Source organism: Puma concolor, chromosome E4 (genome assembly GCF_028749965.1).
Source record: "Puma concolor isolate L17-30 chromosome E4, mPumCon1.1.hap2, whole genome shotgun sequence".
NCBI lineage: Eukaryota > Metazoa > Chordata > Mammalia > Carnivora > Felidae > Puma > Puma concolor.
In genome coordinates this window covers 57,084,370-57,105,163 of record NC_141683.1, presented here as the reverse complement: position 1 = coordinate 57,105,163, position 20,794 = coordinate 57,084,370, and the positions used below count along the sequence as shown (strand labels likewise).

The window sequence follows — 20,794 nt, the reverse complement described above, 5'->3', positions numbered from 1 at the left end:
CGTTAGAAAGTAATAACAAACTTATGAGTCTAAGCAAAGACGAAAACAAAAAACAACCTACCATTTTGCCATCTGTGTACTCTATTTTGAACAATTCTTGGGTCAACGAGGAAATTAATACAGAAATTGCAGAATGTTGGTAACACATCGCAGGACCTACAGCACACAGCCAAAACTGCAAACAGAAAAAGATCCATAACCTTAAATATTTAGACTACCAGAAAGAATGAAAGTAATTGAATCATATATCCAAAGCAAGAAGTTAGAAAATAAATAAGTAAGTAAGTAAATAAATCCAAAAAAGGCAGTCAAAAAAGAAGGCATACATTCAAGGGATACAAGAGAGCTGATGCATAGGGGCACTTGTACCCCAATGTTTATAGCAGCACTTTCAACAATAGCCAAATTATGGAAAGAGCCTAAATGTCCATCAACTGACGAATGGATAAAGAAATTGTGGTTTATATACACAACAGAGTACTACACGGCAATGAGAAAGAATAAAATATGGCCTTTTGTAGCAACGTGGATGGAACTGGAGAGTGTTACATTAAGTGAAATAAGTCCTACAGAGAAAGACAGATAGCATATGTTTTCACTCTTATGTGGATCCTGAGAAACTTAACAGAAGTCCATGGGGGAGGGGAAGAAAAAAAAAAGAGGTTAGAGAGGGAGGGAGCCAAAGCATAAGAGACTTAAATACTGAGAACAAACTGAGGGTTGATGGGGGTGGGAGAGAGGGGAAAGTGGGTGATGGGCATTGAGGAGGGCACCTTTTGGGATGAGCACTGGGCATTGTATGGAAACCAATTTGACAGCAAATTTCATATTTAAAAACAAAACAAAAACAAACAAAAAAAAAGAAGGCATACATAAAGACAAGGCTGAATTCCTGAATTTGATGAGAGGAGTAAGAAGACTACTAAGCTCAAATTTTGATACTTTCTCATGATGAAGAGGACACTTCACTTGAGTGACATTCTTTCCTAAAAACCCAGTCTTATTAAGAGGAAAACACCCGACAAATGCAAATCAAGGGACAGTCTGCAAAATACCTGACTAGTCCTTTTCAAAACTGTCAAGGTCATGAACAAGGGAAAGTTGCAAAAACAGTTACAGGTCAGAGGAAACTAAGGCAGCAGGATGACTGAATGCAGTGGGATCCTGGAATGGGAAAAATGGGTGAAATCCACATGAACTCTATAGTTTAGTTAATAGAACCGTACTAATATTAATTTCTTAGCTTTGACAAATGTGCCATGGTAACGTACGATGCTAACATTAGGGGAAGCTGCGTGAGGGGTATACGAGATCTCTTACTAGCTTTGCAAATTTTCTGAAAATCTAAAATTATTCCAAAAAAAAAAAAATCTAAAGAACTTCAGAAGACCTAGAAAATCTAGGCAGAGCAATTAAAATGGAAGAAGTAAGAATAATTACCAAAGGGCTATCTCCTCAAACAAACAAAAGTATCCCAGGTCCTAAAGTTTCTATAAAAGAATTTTCCAAATATTTCAGTAACTGATAACTCCAATCTAACTCGTCATTCTGATAACATAGAGAAATTTAAAGAGCATTCACATTATTGTCCATGAAGTAAATAATTAAAAAATAAAATATTTTTCCTTTGTAATATATTATTTCTATTTTCTAAAAATACTGGATAATGAGGTACCTGGGTGGCTCAGTGGGTTCAGCATCTGACTCTTGATTTTGGCTCAGGTCATGACCTCACGGTTAGTGAGATTGAGCCTCGAGTCGGGCTCTGTGCTGACAGTGCGGAGCCTGCTTGAGATTCTGTCTGTCTCTCTCTCTCTGACCTTCCTCTGCTAATACTCTTGCTCTCTCTTTCAAAATAAATAAACTAAAAAAAAGTTTTTTTAAATAAAAAGACTGGATGGTTATGTGCAGAAATGGCAAATAGTGGTAGAAATTTTTGTCTCATTCTTTATTTCAATGAGAATGCTTCTAATTATTTCCTTATTATATCTGGTCCTAGCTTTTGTGCTTATATATCACATTGAGAAATTAACCACATATCTACTTTATTAAGAACTGTTATCAAGAATAGGCTTACAAAACGGGGTGCTTGTGTGGCTCAGTCAGTTAGGCATCTGACTCTTGATTTTGTCTCAGGTCATGATCTCTGGGTACATGAGTTCGAGCCCCGCATCGGGCTCTGTGCTGACAGTGCAGAGCCTGCTTGGGATTCTCCCTCTCTCCCCATCCCCCTTTCCCCTCCCTCACTCGTGCTGTCTCTGACTCTCTCAAAATAAATTAATAAACTTAAAAAAAAGAATATGCTTACAATTTTATCAGATTTTTTTGCCTCCACAAAAATTATTATGTAAATTTTCTTCTTTTTAAAGCAATTAATGTTAATAATTGTGTTATGAGCTCTCTTTTATTGAATCATCCCTGCATGTTTGGAATAAATACCACTTGGTTATAGTTTATTATTCTTTTAATGCATCTCTGTATTCTGTCTGCTAACCTTTTTATTAAGTGTTGTTCGGTATCTGAAGTTTTAGTGTGTGTGTGTGTGTGTGTGTGTGTGTGGGTGTGTGTGCATACTATCCTTGATGAGCTTTGCCATCAAGATCATACTAGCCTCAAATTTGGGGATACATCCCGCTAAGATGATAAGAGATTAAGTTGATTCCCTTTAACTAGTCTCCTTCTTCTCCCTGACTAGTCACCGGTCTCCAGTGTCTACGGTCCAGCGTGAAATGGCATCGCCTGGTAAGTGAGATTCTAGAAGACATTAATGTAACTGAAATCTCCCGGGTAAAAAAAAAAATAAATAAAGTAAAACAAAATAACTTGTTCACTGTCTCTATTACAAGGATATCATAATTCGTGTTTAAAATACATGTATCTGGGGCAAGGAAAGAGGCAGTTTGATTGAAAACTGGCTTTAGTTTTTTTCTTCCCTGAAGAATCATATTCTTGCTTACCCTCATGTGCCCCCTGGAAATGACTTTCAACACTAATTCAAAAGGATGAAAGTTTTGACCCACCATCCCACTGTTTTCCCCACTTACCCACCCCCCATCTCCTAAATGATCTCCTACAACAGCCTCATATCCTTCCTTCCATCATCACTGTGAAACCCCTTCCCACCAAACTGGATCAGAAGTAATGCCATGAGCAGACAGAAAAAGAAAACTGTTTTTCCCAATTCACAGCCATGACCTGGAGAAATAAAGACAAGAAGGTGAGGGGAGCCATGAGAGAGGGAACCCCTTCCCTGCTCCAATCATAGGGAGAACAGCTAACACGTCCATAGCATTTATAACATGGTAGTCATGCTCCAATGGCTTTAAATAAGTAAGTCATTTAATCCTTGTGACGGCCCTCCACAGTGAGTACTATTGCTATCCCCTCCTGGCAATTGAAGAGACAGGGCAGCAAGTGACCTGCCCATTTAGCTGCCAAGTGGCAGAGCCAGGATACAAACTCATGGAGTTGAGCTCCAAGGTCTCTGGAGTCACAGTAGGAATTAGTGAGACAGCTTCAAGAACATGGTCCTACAAAGGTGAAAACTGCACTACAATTCAGGCCTTACTTTGTTTTCAGAAGCAGGGTCTCTGTTTCTCTTAGCTGTGGAAACGATCAAGTCCAGAAATCAAATTGTGACATAGACTTAGGTTGGAAATAGTCGAATAGAGGAAACAAAAGAAAAAGAAAAACATGGTCAGATGGCCCATAGGATATAAAACAGAAACTTGTTTGACATGGGCGTCGGGGTTTGAGCCTAAATTGAGTTCCTGCTAGGCTTCAAGCACTTCTGGACCACTCCCATTGAGACAGAACTAACAAATGAAAGAGCCTGCAGGAAAAGAGCACATCTCAAGTGAAGAGATTATCAAGGTGTGGTTCAAGGGTAAGCGGATGGTGGAGAGGAGAGGAGACTCTCACCGAGGCAGCTGCTGAGTCCTAGGACGATGGGGCTGCTATGAGAGAGAAAAGCAACAAGCAGCTGGAAATGATGATAGTAAATGAGGTTGCCTGTGGCTCTTGCTCTAAAGCAAGAGCCCCTTTTGTGCGACCCTGATTCTCTTGATAACGGCTACCAGCAGCCATGGGACCCTATCAGCAAGGATTAGCAGCAGCATCAATGCCTTTGACCAGAGGGCGGGAAAAGCCTCAGCAGCATGTTTTGGCTTCCACAGGGATAGGCGATGTCATCATAGCAAGTCAGCAATAAAGGAGTTATCACACTTTAAAACTACTAAAGATAGCTCAAATATATAAACCAAAATCTTTCTGTCTCTAATTAGACAAATCTATCCCCTTATTTCTCTTTTTCAAAAATATATCAGCTAATTTTACTCATTTGTACTTCCAGATGGACTTTGGAATATACTTGTCAAATTTCTCCCAGAATTTCTTTGGCATTTTGATTAGAATTGCACTAAATTTACAGATTAATTTATAGAGAATTTACTTCTTTAAATTACTGTCTTGTCATCTGGCACATGTATGTTTCTTTCCCCTTACTTGAATCTTCAGTAAAGTTTTTTTCTTCATGTAGACCTTGGACATTTCTTGACCATTTATTTTGGGGTATTTTATAGACTGTACGGTTATTGAGTGTAGATTATATGATTGGCAAATATTTTCTCTCAGTACATTGATTGTCTTATCTTTTCCTTAATGGTATCTTTTGAAGAGCAAAAGGCTTTAGCATTAATCAAGTCTAATTTATCATTTTTTTCCTTTTATTGACTGTGTTTTGCAGCCATATCAAAGAAAACTCTCCCTGAACCAAAAATGACAAAAATGTTATCCTATTTTTCTTCTAAAGGTTTTATAGTTTTGGCTTTTACATTTAGATCTATCATCCATTTTGAGTTCTTTTTGTGTAGGCATGAAGTAAAAATATCAATTTGTATTTTTACATATGAATCTCTGTTGTCCCACTCTTCTGTTTCACATCCCGCATTGTTGCAAAACAACGTGACCTGCATAATTTCTATCTCTGGGAACTTAAAGAGATTTTCTTTGTGAAGTGGATATACGATAAATTTTCGATGTTCTTCTAGTTTTATGGAAGTAGGACACTCTTATTTTTAAAAATGAGAATAATCAGAGACCCGCACCCTCTTGAGCTGTCGGAGTTGATGCGAACGTGATGGTTTTCATGATCTGTTTGACTCAGTTTCTTTTTTTATATTACATACCAACTAATATCTATTACAAGTTCTGAGGGTTTAAAAGATGGCATTAAAGAGCTGGGAGGGGAAGAAAGCAGGAAGTTATATCAGCAGACTTCTATCAGGTACTGATACAGATATCTGTGAACATAGGGCTGCACAGTGCGCCACCACCGGCAAGTTTGAGAATTGCATGAATGAAGTCACGTTGAGATTTGGACCCAAAACAACACTTTGACTAACAAGTACCAAGTAGATATTACTAGGCAGTGATACGGGACACACTAACTTGGTTCTGATATCCATGTATACTTAAGCTTAAAAATAAGTTCCTCTTTTTGCAGGCCCCAGTCAAGAAAGTGGAAATCCTTCCCATTTAGGAAGTCAGGGATAGTTGGGTCTCTGGGTCTGTAGACACCCTTTGATTTTACAGGCATGCTGTAACTTTTGAGTTACCTCAAGAGAGTGCACTCTGGTGGCCTTTACTAATGCAGTTCAGCAGAAATGCTCACTGCTCTGTTTGGGGAAGAGGAATCAGAGAAAGCACAGAAGTCTACCTGAGAAAAATGATAAAAAGAAAGGTCTGAGGTCTCCAGGCACTCAATGTCAAGGTTTCTTCAGTGAGTATTAATCTTTTTGTAAATTTTTTTTCTTAATTTTTGACAGAGAGACAGAGACAGAATGCAAGTGGGGAGGGGCAGAGAGAGACAGGGAGACACAGAATCTGCAGCAGGTTCCAGGCTCTGAGCTGTCAGCACAGAGCCCAACACAGGGCTCAAACTCACGATCTGTGAGATCATGACTTGAGCCGAAGTCAGAGCTTAACCGACTGAGCCACCCAGGTGCCCCAATGAGTCTTAATCGTTTACACCAGAATCAGTCAAAAGGCAGGTACACATGGTTTTGATTTTGCCACAATAATATAGACTTGCTTTTTTGAGCCTCATGTGTTGACTTTGGTCTTATAGAAAGGAAAAGTAACCTTTGGCCAGTAGTGCCTTTTTCTTTGTTCGTTTGCATCTGAGGATAGCTGAGGCTCTCAGATCCAAACGTGAGACCCGCACTGAATGCTCAGCATAGAGAACCCGCCAATGTGAGGATCGACACAACTTTGCACCGAACTCTTCCACCCAAGTCTCCAGTGGCCTTTGTGGCTCCAAATCCTAAAGATGTTTTTCGGTCTTTTTCTTTTGGGACCTTTAAGCACTGTCACCAGTGACTATGTATCTCTTAAATCTCTCTTATTTCCTCTGTTGACACCGGAACCAACCCTCTTCTATTATAGTCTCTCTCCTGAGTAACATGAGCCTTAACTGTTCTCCTTGTAATCAGTTTACCTTGATCAATCAAGCGGCCTTGTGACCTTGTCCCCCTTTTGATTAAATGACTACGTCCCCCCCCCCCCCCCCACACACACACCCACTTGTTCTTAAAGATGAGTAGCAAATCTTTAGGCCTCACAAGAGGACTTGCTGTGATCTGGCCTCTCTGGGCCCATGACTTAGCATGCTTTGCTCTGGCCAGAAGGCCTTCTTTCGTGTCCTGTAACACAGTGGTTCTCAATTCCCGCTTCATATTACAATTATATATGGAGCTTCAGAAACAAAAACAAAAAACTATTGCTAGGGCCATACCTCCAGAGATCTGGATTCACTGGTGTGGGGTGAGTTCTAGGCATGTGGATCTTTTGAAGGTATCCAAAGATGATTTTAAGGTTCAGCCAGGGTTGAGAGCTACTTCTCGAAAGCATTAAACCCTTTCTCAATGCATGGATATTCATGCCCACAATTCAGATTCCTCATCTCTCTGCACTTTAGTATTTTGCTTTTGTCAAAGAAAAGAGACATTCTAGGGAGCTAGAGATGAAGGAAAAGGTGCAGACTCACATTATATTCTAGAGGACCAAGTCCTCTTGGATCCCTTTGGCCATTGCAATGTTAATGGTTGGAATGGAACCAAATGGTTCCCTTTGAGCATTCCCAGGATTGCTTGAGAATTACTAGAAGGGAGTTCAAATTCCCTCAGAATAATGATTATTATGATAATACCATTTGCCCTCGGGCTAAGGTGGCATCAGAAACACATAATGTCTGTGATTTGAAACATCTGAGGTTTAAGGAACTAGTCAAACTGGCACGACTCCAATTTTTCTGGCCAAGAATGACAACAGATATTGAACAAAAATGTCAGTGATATAAGATATATATAAAAAGCAGATGGTCAGCTTAAAGAAGAAAGCCAAAATAATAAATATGGAAGCTTAAGTCCTACCAGGCTGGTCCTAGAAGCTAGTATTATGAAATATATTACAAAGTATAGATTTCCAGGATTGTGACCATCTTATCATTTACTGTGGGTTTCCAGTGAAGAGCCATAGTGATGAAGGAGTAATTGAAAATGAGATGAAAAAGAACTTATCCATGTAACAGAAGTTAAAGCCAGAATGATAGTCCTAACTCCCCAGAGGTGGCCCTGAGAAATTTCAGGGAACTCCAGTGAGCATGTTATGTAGTCTGAATAATAACAAAGAGCCTAACTGGGGAAAGCAGGTAAAATTCCTGGCCAATTCCTGTAACTTCCTAGGTTCACACCAGTTCAGAACCCACATATAGATGTTAGACAAACCTATTGCTTACTGAGATGCGCACTGGCTTTGGGTATTACATTAATATCAGTGGTACCTATAGCACAGGCAAAAGCACGTTCACGAGAAGGAAGGGGTGTGCTGTAACTCAGTTAATCAACAACAGTGTGATGTGAAGGTAATGTGAGCAGAACAATAACCTGGTGATGGAGTTGTAGTAACAAATTTGGCTCCACGAAAATAAAGAGAAGCTGGCTGACAGATGGGGAACAGAAGTCTGTGTTATTATAGATCAACTAATTGACAATGTATTACTGTGAAGCAAGCTCCAGGGTTGAGTGGAAATAGTTCACTTAAAAAGTGCTGCTCAATCCTGGATGTACTTCAGAATCACCTGGAAGCCTTGCTCTGTGTGTGTGTGTGTGTGTGTGAGAGAGAGATCTTGAATACAGACCTCTTAAATCTCTGGAGGTGTGGCCCAGGAATCAAAATTGGTTATTTTTCAGGCCCTGAGTGTACAGCCAGGATTGAGAACCACGGATTTCAATTTGAAGTGTTACAAATTGATTTCCAAGGACTAACACCCAATTAGAACTTTGTCTATGAGGAAAGTTCCCAGTGAGGCAATAGTCCCAGAAGAACATTGCTTATATAGTGACAGAACATGCTATTAGTCACTGCCCAGAGAAATACTAGTGTATTTCTGGCCAAATTGAAAGAAAACAGTGCCAAGGACAAAAATGTCTAATTTCAAACTAGACAAACCACCATTTATAGTTCCCATGTCACAGTGAGAGTTGTCTGCCATGTAGGTTTCATGTTCTCTACGTAATGATAATGTGAGATATGCTAATAAACAACATAGCAAAGACTTATTCTCTTAAGATTGAATAAAATCACATTTGGTGTTGTTAGGAACCAACGATAGGTATGGATATAAATATTTTAGAGAAAGAAGAATAAGTCTTTTACACCACTCGGTCTCAGCACAGCCCAGGGAGGGGGGTGTTAGAAAGTGTTCAGGGTGCTGTTACCCAGGAAGGTCATGGCAGGATACTTGTGCCTAGTGGGGAAATGCCAGCTTTTAGTTCCAATCCCAAACAGGAAGTTTCTTAAATGTCTTAGTTCTGGCTGATTTAACAAGATTCCATGGACTGAGTGGCTTAAACAGCAGAGGTGTCTCACAGTTCTAGAGTCTGGGAAAGCCAAGATCAGAATATGACAGATTTGGGGCACCTGGGTGGTTTTGTCGGTTGAACGTCTGACTTCGGCTCAGGTCTTGATCTTGCAGTTGACGAGTTGGAGCCCCGCGGCCGGCTCTGCGCTGACAGCTCAGAGCCTGGAGCCTATTTCAGATTCTGTGTCTCCCTCTCTCTCTGCCCCTCCCCTGCTCATGTTCTCTCTCTCTCTGTCTCAAAATTAAATAAACATTAAAAACAATTTTTTTAAAAAGAATACGACAGGGGCGCCTGGGTGGCGCAGACGGTTGGCGTCCGACTTCAGCCAGGTCACGATCTCGCGGTCCGCGAGTTCGAGTCCCGCGTCGGGCTCTGGGCTGATGGCTCAGAGCCTGGAGCCTGTTTCCGATTCTGTGTCTCCCTCTCTCTCTGTCCCTCCCCCGTTCATGCTCTGTCTCTCTCTGTCCCAAAAATAAATAAAAACGTTGAAAAAAAAAAAAAAAGAATACGACAGATTTAATGTCTGAGTGAGGTTGGTCCCCCTGGTTTTCAGACGGCCACCTCCCTGCATCCTCACGTGGCAGAGAGAGAGAGAAAGTGAGCTCTTTTGGATCTCTCTTATAAGGGCACGGATCCCATCTTGGAGTCCTACTCTCATGACTTCATCTGAGCCTCATTATCTCCCAAAGGCCCATTTCCAAATACCATCGCACTGGGGATTCGAGTTTCAACATATGGTCTTGGAGGGGACACAAGCTTGCAGTCCATAACATGGACTTCACAGGCATATAGCCCTATCTACTGGATTAATTCTGACATCCCACAAAGGTAAGACACAGACCCCACAGGGTACTCAATACTGGAGTCAGAGGAGCGGCACTGAGCAGACAGGACAGGGCTTTTTTCAGGGTGATAAGTAGTCAGTGGCAGGTGTTTGCCTATGCATTAGAGAGAATAAATACCCTCAGAAATAGCATTATCTTACAGCAGCACCTAAAAAAGAACGTTGAGTTGTTCCAGAAGTACAGGCTGGGAATTTCCGGAAACAGCACTATTGGTTCCGATGCAAGAAGTGACATTGCCACAGAGGCTTGTATAAACAAGATAAGGATGCACGCAAGAAAAGAGATACTCCTCCACCAGACTTGCCTCAGGTCTCCAGTTTCTTCAATAAAGATCTGGAAAGTCTGCATAGGATCTCACTGATTGTAATTGATAAGTTTAAATCGCTGTACATTAACCTATAACATGGTTCTCACTCTATAGCAGAAGACATTCTTCAGTAAGTCCTGATTTAAATCATCCTGCTGGTATTTTTATCAAGAGACCCCACACCGAGTAGACTGTACTTAACAGTTACAGTGTCGTAGAGGGCATCCTTGACAACATTTTGTCCAGAAATGCTACTTATAGAAGCACGGTGGTTGCCTGTAAAAGGCCACCATTTAGGCCAAGATGCTATCATGAGTTTAAATTAATTTGGTCTCAACACTATGAACTCTTGGACTTCTAGTCCCGTCCAGTTTGGTCCGTTGCTCTCGGTGAAGGAGAGAACTACGTGTGATGCCTCAAGGGCTGCCATCATTTATTCTTTTCTTTTTTCCAGGAGCACATAGCTACCAGCCTATGGGATGTATACTCAGGCCTGTTCGGTGATCAAGCCATGATCCTCGCCGTGAACTCCAGGTACAAGAAGCTATAATGCTCTCGCATTTCACTGACTGAATATCTTTAAAACACAATAGAGAAAACTCACAGTTGTGAAAAACAGAAAATTACTCCAAATCCTACCATCCTAATTCAGCAGCTGTTATTTCTTTCTTTCTCATGTTCTTCCTCAATTCTTCTGTATTGCATGGATAAACAGATAGTCTAATTATTGTAGAAAAATAAGCAGATTGTAGAGGGGAGGAGCCAAGATGGCGGAACAGCATGGAAGTTTTTGTGTGTCTCACATCCATGAAATACAGCCAGACCAACACTAAACCGTCCTGCACACCTAGAAAACTGATCTGAGGATTCACACAACAATCTGCACAACCTGAACCACAGAACTCAGCAGGTACACGGCGCGGAGAGGTGAACTGGGGGAGAGAGAAGCCACATAGGGCAAGGAGCCACTTTTGTGTGTGGAGAGAGGATGGAGACGGGGGGAGAATACGGGAAAGGCACCCCCCCACAAAAGCAGCTGGAGAGAAAGTGGAGAAGTGGAAACACCCACAGGGACTGAACTAAAAAGGGAGAAAGGAGAAAGGAGAGGGTTTAAATTCCCTTAAGACTATAAATAGGGGGAGCACAGAGGCTGAAATGCCACAGCTCCATACCTGGTGGCGCTCGGGTGGGAAGGGCGAATCCCCAGGAGCAGAGTGGAGTCCGGGGGGCTTCGGGCCACACGGGAGAGGCGGTTCCCCCGCTGGGAGGCCACCTGGTAGAGGCAGCCTGGCCCCCGCACAGGCAAAGACCCCTGCGGACCCGGGAGAACGGCCACATTCGCTGGTGCTGGAACAAGGTCGCTGGGGGTGGAGCCCGGTGCCAGATGCGTGTCGTGATTTTCCATAATCCCTGAAACGCCGCTGCTACACGATCGCGTGAACTTTCTCTGGGGCGGGCTGGCCCCCGGCTGCAGTCTCGGGGCGTGGGCAGCAGCACGGCCCCGCGAATGTTCCCGGGTGCGGCCGGCACCCGGCCATTGCTCGGTGAGACCCTCCGCAGAGGGGCAGAAAGGGTCAGAGCCGTGGTCCCTCAGAAATAAGGGGTCGGAGACACAGCCGCATCTGAGATAAAACTCAGGAGGGAGGTGCTGCCTGGGGCTTGGTCACAGACAGTGTAAGAGCGGGGAGTGGGCGGAAGCCGAAGACAGAAGACGGTTGTGCGATTGCTGATCAGGGAGAACAGAGTTCCGATATTAGAGGGCGGGTAACCAGGTGACACCATTTTCACCGTCCCGCGCATGCGCGCGCGCGCACACACACACCTGCAGCGCCACAACAACCCACCCCAGTAAGCTAGCTGCGCCATCTAGTGGACAACCGAGTCGTTACACTAAGCCCCGCCCAAAGGGCCAACCTCCCTCTTCAGGACACAAGTCTCTCGGCCTGCTTAGTTTATGGACTATAAAGCCCTTCATAGTTTCACTTCTAGGGGAAAACAAAGTAATTTCAATCGTATTTCAGTCTGTTTGCCGGTCCATCTATTCAATTTTCTTTCTTTTTTTTCTTTTTTCTCTTTTTCATTTCTTTTTCTTGAATATAGAGAGAGAAAAAATTCATTTTTACTTTCAGTTTGCATTAAAAATATTTTTCTTTAATTTTTTTCTACTGTATTTTTTACTTTTGTGTAAGTTTTTTTAAATTCGATTTTAGTTCCATCATTTCATTTTAGTCTACTTCAGTGTATTCATTTTTTCAAATTTTCAAAAGATTTCCTTTTTTTTTCTTTCTCCTTTTTTCTCTAATCTATCAAGCCCCTTTCAACACACACACCAAAACACACCCAGGATCTAGCATCATTTATTTGATTTTTGTGTGTGTGTTTGTTTTTAATTTTTTAATTTTAATATATTTTTTTAATTTTAATATATTTTTAATGTTAATTTTTTTTACCTCATTAATTCCTTTTCTCCCTTCAAAATGATGAAATTTGAAGGGAGAAAAGGGAGAAAATGAGTCACTGATTTCTCTGAGTTCTTAAATTATTCTCCTTTGCCTTAATCTCCCTCTTTTTTTCTGCTTCATTATTCTCCATAAGTTTGTCTATATCGCTGATTCTCTGTCCTGCCTCATCCATCCTTGCCACGCAGCATCTATTTGACATTTCAGCTCAGTTATAGCATTTTTTAATTTCATCCTGACAAGCTTTTACTTCTTTTCTCCCATCAAATTCCTTTTTCTCCCTTCAAAATGATGAAATGAAGGAATTCACCACAAAAGAAAGAGCAGGAAGAAATGACAGCCAGGGACTTAACTAACACTTGCTTGTATAAGCAAGATGTCTGAATCAGAATTTAGAATCATGATAATAAGAATACTAGCTGAAGTTGAAAATAGATTAGAATCCCCTTCTGCGGAGATAAAAGAAGTAAAAGCTAGTCAGGATGAAATTAAAAAATGCTATAATTGAGCTGAAATCTCACATGGATGCCGTGGTGGCAAGGATGGATGAGGCAGGACAGAGAATCAGTGATATAGACAAACTTATGGAGAATAATGAAGCAGAAAAAAAGAGGGAGATTAAGGCAAAGGAGCACAATTTAAGAATTACGAGAAATCAGTGACTCATTAAAAAGGAAGAACATCAGAATAGAGGTCCCAAAAGAGAAAGAGAGAGAAATAGGGGTAGAAGGGTTATGTGAGCAAATCATAGCAGAAAACTTTTCTAACCTGGGGAAAGACACAGACATCAAGATCCAGGAAGCACAGAGAACTCCCATTAGATTCAACAAAAACCGACCATCAACAAGGCATATCATAGTCAAATTCACAAAATACTCAGGCAAGGAGAGAATCATGAAAGCAGCAAGGGAAAAAAATCCTTAACCTACCAGGGAAGACAGATCAGGTTTGCAGCAGACCTATCCACAGAAACTTGGCAGGCCAGAAAGGAGTGGCAGGATATATTCAATGTGCTGAATCAAAAAAATATGCAGCCAAGAATTCTTTACCCAGCAGGCTGTCATTCAAAATAGAAGGAGAGATAAAGAGTTTCCCAGACAAACAAAAATTAAAGGAGTTTGTGACCACTAAACCAGGCTTGCAAGAAATTTTAAGGGGGACTCTCTGAGGGGAGAAAAGATGAAAAATAAATAAATAAATAAATAAATAAATAAATAAATAAATACTAAAAGCAACAAAGACTAGAAAAGACCAGAGAACACCATCAGAAACCACCTCTATAAGCAACATAATGGCAATAAATTCATATCTTTCAGTACTCACTCTAAACATCAATGGACTAAATGTTCCAATTAAAAGACATAGGGTAACAGAGTGGATAAGAAAACAAGACCCATCTATATGCTCTTTACAAGACACCCACTTTAGACCTAAAGACACCTTCAGATTGAAAGTAAGGGAATGGAGAACCATCTATCATGCTAATGGTCACCAAAAGAAAGCTGGAGTAGCCATACTTACATCAGACAATCTAGACTTTAAAATAAATACTGTATCAAGAGATGCAGAAGGGCATTATATCATAATCAAGGGGTCTATCCACCAAGAAGACCTAACAATTGTAAATATTTATGCTCCAAATGTGAGAGCGCCCAAATATATAAATCAATTAATCACAAACATAAAGAAACTCATTGATAGTAATACCATAATAGTAGGAGACTTCAACACCCCACTCACAGCAATGGACAGTTCATCTAATAAAAAAATTAACAAGGAAACAATGGCTTTGAATGACACACTGGACCAGATGGACTTAACAGATATATTCAGAGTATTTCATCCTAAAGCAGCAGAATATACATTCTTCTCCAGTGCACATGGAACATTCTCCAGAATAGACCACATACTTGGACACAAATCAGCCCTCAACAAGTACAAAAAGATCGAGATCATACCATGCATATTTTCAGACAACAACGCTATGAAACTTAAAATCAACCACAAGAAACAATTTGGAAAGGTAACAAATACTTGGAGAGTAAATACCATCCTACTAAAGAATGAATGGGATAACCAAGAAGTTAAAGAGGAAATTAAAAAGTTCATAAAGCCAATGAAAATGATAACACCACAATCCAAAATCTCTGGGATGCAGGAAAGGCTGTCATAAGAGGAAAGTATATAGCAATCCAGGCCTTCCTAAAGAAGGAAGAAAGACCTCAGATACACAACCTAACCTTACATCTTAAGGAGCTGGAAAAAGAATAGCAAATAAAACCCAAACCAGCAGAAGACATGAAATAATAAAGATTAAAGCAGAAATTAATGCTATCGAAACCAAAAAAAGAAGAAGAAGAAGAAAAAAAAAACCAGTAGAACAGATCAATGAAACCAGAAGCTGGTTCCTTGAAAGAATTAACAAAATTGATAAACCACTAGCCAGTTTGATTAAAAAGAAAAAGGAAAGGACCCATATAAATAAAATCAAGAATGAAAGAGGAGAGATCACAACCAACACAGAAGAAATAAAAACAATAAGAGAACATTATGAGCAATTATATGACAATAAAATGGGCAATCTGGAAGAAATGGACAAATTCCTAGACACATATACACTATCAAAACTAAAACAGGAAGAAATGGAAAATTTGAACAGACCCATACATAACCAGTAAAGAAATCGAATTAGTAATCAAAAATCTCCCAAAAAACAACAGTCCAGGGCCAGTTGGCTTTCCAGGGGAATCCTATCAAACACATAGGGAAGAGTTAACACCTACTCTCTTGAAGTTGTTCCAAAAAATAGAAATGGAAAGAAAAGTTCTAAACTCTTTCTATGAAGCTAGTATTACCTTGATCCCAAAACCAGCCAGAGACCCCACTAAAAGGAGAACTATAGACCAATTTCTCTGATGAACATGGATGCAAAAATCCTCAACAAGATATTAGCTAACCAGATCCAACAATACATTAAAAAAAGTATTCACCATAACCAAGTAGGATTTATACCTGGGATGCAGGGCTGATTCAATATCCGCAAAACAATCAATGTGATTCTTCACATCAATAAAATAAAGGACAAGAACACTCTCAACAGATGCAGAGAAAGCATTTGGGAAAATACAACATCCTTTATTGATAAAAATCCTCCAGAAAGTAGGGATAGAAGGATCATACCTCGAGATCATAAAAGCCATATATGAAAGGCCCAATGCTAATATCATCCTCAATAGGGAAAAACTGAAAGCTTTCCCCCTAAGGTCAGGAACAAGACAGGGATGTCCACTCTCGCCACTGTTATTCAACACAGTATTGGAAGTCTTAGCCTCTGAAATCAGACAACACAAAGAAATAAAAGGCATCCAAATCGACCAGAAGGAGGTCAAACTTTCACTTTTGGCAAATGACATGATACTCTATATGGAAAACCCAAAAGATTCCACCAAAAAACTTCTAGAACTGATTCATGAGTTCAGCAAAGTTGCAGGATATAAAATCAATGCACAGAAATCGATTGCATTCTTATACACCAACAATGAAGTGACAAAAAGAGAAATGAAGGAATCGATCCCATTTATAATTGCACCAAAAACTGTAAAATACCTAGGAATAAATCTAACCAAAGAGGTGAAAAATCTATACACTGAAAACTATAGAAAGCTTATGAAAGAAATTGAAGAAGACATACACACACACAAACAAAAACAAAAAAAAATGGAAAAAGATTCCATGCTCCTGGATAGGAAGAACAAATATTGTTAAAATGTCGATACTACCCAAAGCAATCTACATATTCAATGCAATCCCTATCAAAATAACACCAGCATTCTTCACAGCGCTAGAACAAATAATCCTAAAATTTGTAGGGAACCAGAAAAGACCCCGAGTGGCCAAAGCAATCTTGAAAAAGAAAACCAAGGCAGGAGGCATCACAATCCCAGACTTCAAGCTAAACTACAAAGTTGTAATCATCAAGACAGTATGGTACTGTCACAAACGCAGACACTCAGATCAATGGAACACAATAGAGAACCCAGAAATGGACCCACAAATGTGTGGCCAACTAATCTTTGACAAAGCAGGAAAGAATATCCAAAGGAATAAAGACAGTCTCTTCAGCAAGTGGTGCTGGGAAAACTGGACAGTGACATGCAGAGAAATGAACCTGGACCACTTTCTTATACCATACACAAAAATAAACTCAAAATGGATGAAAGACCTAAATGTAATACAGTAAGCCATCAAAATCCTCGAGGAGAAAGCAGGCAAAAACGTCTTTGATCTTGGCCACAGCAACTTCTTATCAACACGTCTCTGGAGACAAGGGAAACAAAAGCAAAAATTAACTATTAGGACCTCATCAAAATAAAAACTTCTGCACAGTGAAGGAAACAATCAGAAAAACTAAAAGATAACTGACAGAATGGGAGAAGATATTTGGAAACGATATATCAGATAAAGGGTTAGTATCCAAAATCGATAAAGAACTTATCAAACTCAACATCCCCCCCAAAACAAATAACTCAGTGAAGAAATGGGCAAAAGGCATGAATAGACATTTCTCCAAAGAAGACATCCAGATGGCTAACCGACACATGAAAAGATGCTCAACTTCACTCATCATCCGGGAAATACAAATCAAAATCATGAGGTACCACTTCATGAACCTGTAAGAATGGCTAACATTAACAACTCAGGCAACAACAGCTGTTGGCAAGGATGCAGAGAAAGAGGATCTCTTTGGCACTGCTGGTGGGAATGCAAGCTGGTGCAGCCACTCTGGAAAACAGTATGGAGGTTCCTCAAAAAATTAGGGGCGCCTGTGTGGCTCAGTCGGTTGAGCAACCGACTTCGGCTCAGGTCATGATCTCACAGTTTGTGAGTTTGAGCCCTGCGTTGGGCTCTGTGCTGACAGTTCAGAACCTGGAGCCTGCTTCGGATTCTGTGTCTCCGTCTCTCTCTGCCCCTCCCCTGCTCATGCTCTGTCTCTCTCTCTGTCAAAAGTAAATAAACATTAAAAAAAAAGTTAAAAAAAATTAAAAATAGAACTACCCTACAACCGAGCAATTGCACTAAGTATTTATCCAAGGGATACAGGTATGCTGCTTCGAAGGGACACATGCACCCCCATGTTTATAGCAGCCCTATCAACAATAGCCAAAGTATGGCAAGAGCCCAAATGTCAATCAATAGATGAATGGATAAAGAAGATCCATTTAATGGATCCATTTAATGATGATAGGTATATATACATACATACATACACACAATGGAGTATTACTCAGCAATCAAAAAGAATGAAATCTTGCCATTTGCAACTATGTGAATGGAACTGGAGGGTATTATGCTAAATGAAATTAGTCAGAGAAAGACAAAAATCATATGACTTCACTCATATGAGGACTTTAAGATACAAAACAGATGAACATAAGGAAAGGGAAGCAAAAATAATATAAAAACAGTGAGGGGAGCAAAACATAAGATACTTAAATATGGAGAACAAACTGAGGGTTGCTGGAGGGCTTGTGGGAGGGGGATGGGCTAAATGGGTAAGGGGCATTAAGGAATTTACTCCTGAAATCATTGTTGCACTATATGCTAACTAATTTGGATGTAAATTAAAAAAAACAAAATTAAAAAAAATTTTTTAAATAAGCAGATTGTACAATTCAATTTTCTGTAATATTTTTCCTTTTGGCACTATGTCTTAAGTTTATTTTTTCTGCCTAATCATATATTCATTTTAATGGCACTAGAATATTCCCAAATTTTGAAATTTTCTAAATTACATTTTATTTTACCAATATTATGATAATCATCTTTGTATATAAAAGATCGTATCTTCTCTGTTTTTTTGAAATAGCCTTCTGAGGGTGAGGTTACTGATTTAGATGATAGGTAATTACAAAAATGCCTTTGGCTGGGGACCCTAATTAGTTGACAATCCCAGCTGCTGTCTATGTGGATTCATCAGCACATTTGTCCAGGCAACATGGTGGGCCAGTCAATTCTGATGGGTGTCTTTGAATTGAGGAAACCCATCCACCTTGCTGAAGCCTTTTTGGAACTTGCTGTAGTCTCAGCTACTTTCTACCCAAACCTACCTACCTACCTACCTTCCTTCCTTCCTTCCTTCCTTCCTTCCTTCCTTCCTTCCTTCCTTCCTTCCCTCTCTCCCTTCCTTCCTTCCTTCCTTCCTTCCTTCCTTCCTTCCTTCCTTCCTCCTTCCCTTCCTTCCTTCCTTCCTTCCTTCCTTCCTTCCTTCCTTCCTTCCTTCCTTCCTTCCTTCTCTGTCTTAGAAATCTCAGGCATCTCTAATCCTGTTTTGGTGTCTGCTTCCCCTGGACCCAAACTAACACAGATGGGATGAAAAGTTTCTTAGAGTTTTTCATAAGGAGTCAGTCTGCTGTCCAGAAAAACCTCACTAATAATGGCTCTTCAAAGCCTAGCCACAAGAAGATACAGATATATAAATACATTTTTATGCTTTACTGATTTAATAGGTTCAAAATTATACCTCATTATTATTTTAATTTGTATTCCTTTCAAAAAAGCAAGACTCAATATTTTCTGTATGTTTATATATTTATAAATTTTCTCACGTGAGAATTTTCTCATTATCTCTGTCACTTCATTAGGGTTTTAGTGGTAGTATATATTTAGTAAGCTTCTCATGGTATTTTTATGGTTTTAAAATTTTTTATTCTTTTTTATCTTGTTCGAATTGATTTTATAGTCATAGCTGTATTTTTGTTCATGTTTTATGTGATATCTGGTATAAAATTAATTCTCCATTGCACTTTAATATTATGTTCACTTTCTCCTAGTTTTCTGTTATTCAATTTTTGTTACCCTCCAGTCTATAATAGATATTTTTATGTATGAACTACTTTAAAATATCTTTCCAATTCCATAATAGGTTTAAAAGAGGAAGACTATCTCATAACATGTAAATGCTATATGAAATTCAAATTTCAGGGTCCATAAAGAAAGTTTTGTTGAACACAGCTACGTTTATATATTCACGTATTGTCTATGACTGCTTTTACATCACAATGACAGAACTAAGTAGACATAGACAATTTGGCCAGCAAAGCCTAACATACTTCTTATCTGGGCAGTTACAGACAATGTTGGCTGACCCCAATACAGATAACACTTATTTAAAATGCCTCATTTCCAAACACTCTGTGTTTTTTTTTTTAATTCATCTGTGTAATGGAATAGCTATGGGTTTAAGGGTTCCAAGCTGTTCTTGAGCATCTTGATGGCAGTGGTGATATATGAGGCTCCATGTGTGATGAAATTGTATAGAACTAAATACACACACACATATGCACACGAGCACAAATAAAACTGGGGAAATCTGAACAAGATTGGTGGATTGAATCAATATCAGTATTCTGATGGCGATATACTATAGTCTTTGGAGAATGTTACCGTTTGGGAAAACTGAGGTGAGTGTGTTAGATGTTTCTCTGTATTATTTCCTTCATTTATTTATTTTTTTATTTTTCATATTTGAGAGAGAGACAGACAGACTGAGGCAGAACACGAGCAAGGGAGGGGCAGAGAGATGGACACAGAATCTGAAGCAGGCTCCAGGCTCTGAGCTGCCAGCACAGAGCCCGACGCAGGGCTCAAACTCACAAACTGTGAGATCATGACCTGAGCTAAGTCGGATGCCCAACTGACTGAGCCACCCAGGCGCCCCTCTCTGTATTATTTCTTACAACAGTATGTGAATCTACAAATATCTCAATAAAATTTTTAATTAAAAAAAGTGTTCTAAAAGCACGTTCTGACCCAACATGAAATAGTATCACAATAAATTAGTCCCACATTTGGCCTGGTAAGGGCAATGGAGTATTTATCTAGATATTTTCTATTCCCATGTTAGGGTGTTCTCTAGAATATACATTCTCTTCCATTGTTTAGAATTTTGTTGTAGTCCCACCACTAAAGTGTTTTGATTTAGGGCTGTTTTGTAATAGATTTTATTATCTGATCAAGCTGGATTTTCCTTATTTTATTGATCATTTCCAGCATGGTAACCTAAGATAAATTTTTATCTTTCTAAGTGAAAGGTAAGCATATTTTGTCAACTTCTGGTGAAAATGTCCTGAAATTTTAATTGCATTTTCAGAGTTTGTAAAACGATTTGAGATTAAGTGACATTTATAAATGATCTTCCTCTTTATAAATCTATATTTCTAATTATTCAAGTTCTGTTTTATGTTCTTTCTTAAAAGTTGATTG

General features: G+C 39.6%; 1 protein-coding gene and 1 long non-coding RNA gene across 2 annotated transcripts in view; one reads left to right on the top strand and one right to left on the bottom strand.

Moving 5' to 3' along the window:
• LOC147572700 (uncharacterized) overlaps nt 1–20,794 on the bottom strand; it is a 300,233-nt gene that overhangs the window by 119,178 nt on the left and 160,261 nt on the right. The gene's annotated exons all lie outside the window — the stretch shown is intronic.
• The window catches only part of MROH9 (maestro heat like repeat family member 9), a 90,071-nt gene that overhangs the window by 5,407 nt on the left and 63,870 nt on the right, over nt 1–20,794 (top strand). Inside the window, exons 3-4 of the mRNA XM_086694676.1 lie at nt 2,696–2,742; nt 10,528–10,607. Coding sequence (XP_086550802.1) covers nt 2,696–2,742; nt 10,528–10,607 — 127 coding nt within the window. The remainder of the gene's footprint in view (nt 1–2,695; nt 2,743–10,527; nt 10,608–20,794) is intronic.